The sequence below is a fragment of the Oncorhynchus masou genome, unplaced genomic scaffold (genome assembly GCF_036934945.1).
Source record: "Oncorhynchus masou masou isolate Uvic2021 unplaced genomic scaffold, UVic_Omas_1.1 unplaced_scaffold_3995, whole genome shotgun sequence".
Classification (NCBI taxonomy): Eukaryota; Metazoa; Chordata; class Actinopteri; order Salmoniformes; family Salmonidae; genus Oncorhynchus; species Oncorhynchus masou.
In genome coordinates this window covers 7,907-11,538 of record NW_027010395.1, presented here as the reverse complement: position 1 = coordinate 11,538, position 3,632 = coordinate 7,907, and the positions used below count along the sequence as shown (strand labels likewise).

General features: G+C 42.1%; 1 protein-coding gene across 1 annotated transcript; it reads right to left on the bottom strand.

Moving 5' to 3' along the window:
• Positions 1–1,817: 1,817 nt before the first annotated feature.
• Positions 1,818–3,428, bottom strand: LOC135534827 (complement C1q-like protein 2). The gene is made up of 5 exons (XM_064961657.1): positions 3,135–3,428; positions 2,972–3,034; positions 2,711–2,773; positions 2,435–2,563; positions 1,818–2,172 (listed from the first exon to the last, which is right to left on the bottom strand). Exons 1-5 carry the CDS (start codon positions 3,382–3,384, stop codon positions 1,889–1,891), a joined length of 789 nt encoding a protein of 262 aa, XP_064817729.1. The 5' UTR covers positions 3,385–3,428; the 3' UTR covers positions 1,818–1,888.
• Positions 3,429–3,632: the final 204 nt, after the last annotated feature.

Here is a 3,632-nt window from a genome sequence, read left to right as displayed (position 1 = left end):
TCATTTACAACTGCGACCTGGCCAAGATAAAGCATACCAGTACGACACAAACAACACAGAGTTACACATTGGATAAACAAATGTACAGTCAATAACACAATAGAAAAATCTATATACAGTGTGTGCAAATGTAGTAAGATTAGGGACGTAAGGCAAAAAAATAGGCCATAGAGGCAAAATAATTACAATTTAGCAATTAAAAACTGGAGTGATAGATGTGCAGAAGATGAATGTGCAAGTAGAGATACTGGGGTGCAAAGAAGCAAAAAATAAATAACAATATTCGGATGAGGTAGTTGGGTGGGCTATTTACAGATGGGCTATGAACTGGTGCAACAATCGGTAAGCTCCTCCAACATCTGATGCTTAAAGTTAGTGAGGGAGATATAAGACTCCAGCTTCAGCAATTTTTGCAATTTGTTCCAATCATTGGCAGCAGAGAACTGGAGAACTGGCGGCCAAATAGGACCAGTGAAATATACCTGCTGGAGCGCGTGCTACGGGTGGGTGCCGCTATTTTGACCAGTGAAATATACCTGCTGGAGCGCGTGCTATGGGTGGGTGTTGCTATGGTGACCAGTGAAATATACCTGCTGGAGCGCGTGCTACGGGTGGGTGCCGCTATGGTGACCAGTGAAATATACCTGCTGGAGCGCGTGCTACGGGTGGGTGTTGCTATGGTGACCAGTGAAATATACCTGCTGGAGCGCGTGCTACAGGTGGGTGTTGCTATGGTGACCAGTGAAATATACCTGCTGGAGCACGTGCTACGGGTGGGTGCTGCTATGGTGACCAGTGAGCTGAGATAAGGTGGGGTTTTACCTAGCAAAGACTTATAAATGACCTGGAGCCAGTGGGTTTGGTGACGAATATGAAGCGAGGGCCAGCCAACAAGAGCATACAGGTCGCAGTGGTGGGTAGTATCCGTTTTGGTGACAAAACTGTGATAGACTACATCCAATTTGCTGTGTTGGAGGCTATTTTGTAAATGACATCGACAAAGTCAAGGATCGGTAGGATAGTCAGTTTTACAATGGTATGTTGGCAGCATGAGTGGAGGATGCTTTGATGCGAAATAGGAATTGTCCAGATTGTCTAGCCCAGCTGTTTTGTAGGGGTCCAGATTTTATAGGTCTTTCAGAACATCAGCTATCTGTATTTGGATGAAGGAGAAATGGGGGAGGCTTGGGCAAGTTGCTGTGGGGGGTGCAGAGCTGTTGACCGGGATAGGGGTAGCCAGGTGGAAAGCATGGCCAGCCGTATAATTTTTTTTACTGAAATTCTCGGTTATCGTTGATTTATCGGTGGTGACAGTGTTTCCTAGCTTCAGTGTAGTGGGCAGCTGGGAGGAGGTGCTCTTATTCTCCATGGACATTAGTGTCCCAAAACTCTTTGGAATTAGTGCTACAGGATGCAAATTTCTGTTTGAAAAAGCAAGCCTTTGCTTTCCATTACTGCCTGTGTATACTGGTTCCTAACTTCCTGAAAAGTTTCATATCATATTGCACATTGTATATAAACTTACACCTTACAATAAGATATCCTTACTGACCTCCATACATAGAAAATATATGTGTTGCCATGGTGAGGTTGAATAATTTCCATCCATCAATCCATTCACATTAAAGGTCTGTGTTTGTCTGTCTCCATCTCACTTGAAAGACCACACAACCAAATATAGGCATTTACTACCCCCTACTGGTCTAAGTGAATAATGCAGCATGTGTTGTGGATCAGAAGTGTGCGTTTGTGTGCACGTGAGAGCGCAGGTGCTTGTGTATAATGTCTCTGTGCAGCAATAATTAAATGAAATAAGATTGGTCAAAAGCACTTCATTGATCAAGAGCACTTCATTGATGTTCATCATCACAACACATTTAAAACTTTCTCAAACAGGGAAGAGTAGAATGCCAATAAAAGTGTTACGGTGATTTGAATCATCATATATCCTGTAGTTTGCAGGGAGTTGCATAAAAACAACATCTCCCACTTCCAGCTGTAGTATGACTGCATTGGATGCATACCTAAACTGCTGATGGTCACCTACTTCCCCTGAATGAATTATTTGCTGTTCATTCTTGAACAGGGATAGGCCCATAACTGTTGACTGGAGAAAATCACCCATTGTGAAGCTGAAGTGGTAGACCCCTCTCACAGGTGCTGTGAAGATACCTGGATGTCAGGGAAATCATAGAGATCATCAAGACTTGTGCTGCACACTACCTGACCCTACCTGTAGCACATTGACATAAAAGTATGATCTTGATTGCACTCAACAAAATAATGGGGCATCAAATGCAACCTGCCACCAACATCAAGCAGTTTTTACTAGTTGTGCTGTGTTTCTTTAAAACTTAAGATGCACTTGTTTTTGACTAGGTAGGCAATAGTCTACACTAACCGTTGACTGATGTTGATGAAGACAGTACAGTACCTGTAGCTTGGTTGTAGTGTTCACCGGTGTTTGTGAAGATGTTCTTGTAGACTACGGTCGTGGCAGTGTTGAATGGTCCTTGGTGTCCAGTTTTTCCCAAAGAGGTTGAAAATGCCACCTTGGGTCTCTCTGTGAATGCAGGAGAATAAAGAGAATGATTTGATGATAATGACAAACATTTGACCTTTTTCACACTCAGAAATAGAAGGGGATGTTATTATTCCCAAATAACATTACATGTTATTTAAAAGTACCATAATTCCATTTATGTGTTACCTGCATTCTCCCTCTGCAGTTTTGCAACCTCGCTCTCAGTGGATGTTACCCTGCTCAGTATGGCTGGAGTTACAAAAATTACACAAACATTTGCAGGAAAATACCCCGGAGAACACAAAATTAGTGTCTTGATCATTAGCAATCATAATGACAAGATAATTAGGTACCTACATTCTGCCTGGTTTATATGGCTACATTAACAATAGTTAATTTGACGTCCAAACTAACTAAACAAACTGATATTTAACTGTACATTTTTACCTGCATTCTCTGTCTTCAATGCCTCAAGTTGTCCTTCAGAACTCATCAGCCTGGACCCCATTACTAAAACAAAATGAAATCATTTTCATCTCAACAATGGAAATTAACCAGAGTATAACATGACTCAGTCAACTGATAGTGGGGCTTAGTATTCTGCTATGACCTGAGTTCTCTGTTTTCAGCACCTCCACCTGAATCTTAGTGTCTCGTAGTTCAGTCATGGTGCGGCTCAGCTCTGCTCTTTGCAGCACCACCATGTCTCTCAGATCTCTCAGCTCAGAATTGATGTCAAAGTGAAGGGCTGTCTGTAAGTGAGAGGATTCATCTTCACTTGGAATTTCCTTAGCTACTCCCAAATGACAGATCAGCAACACCAGTGGAGTTAGAAAAGCTCTCATTGGGAAAATATGCATGGAGCTCGTTCAGTATGCAATATACTCCAAACATCAGTCTCTTTTAAAAACACCTTGTGGTTAACCATGAACTTAGCGGTCTTCTGGTACACCCATAAAAGGTTTAAACTGGGCCATAAGCACTTTGCCCACCTGTTATTTTCCTGTAAGGTTTAAACTAGTTCATTGGCTCTGTCCACCTGTTATTTTTCTGTAAGGTTTAAACTAGGTCATTGGCTCTTTGTCCACCTGTTATTTTTCTGTAAGGT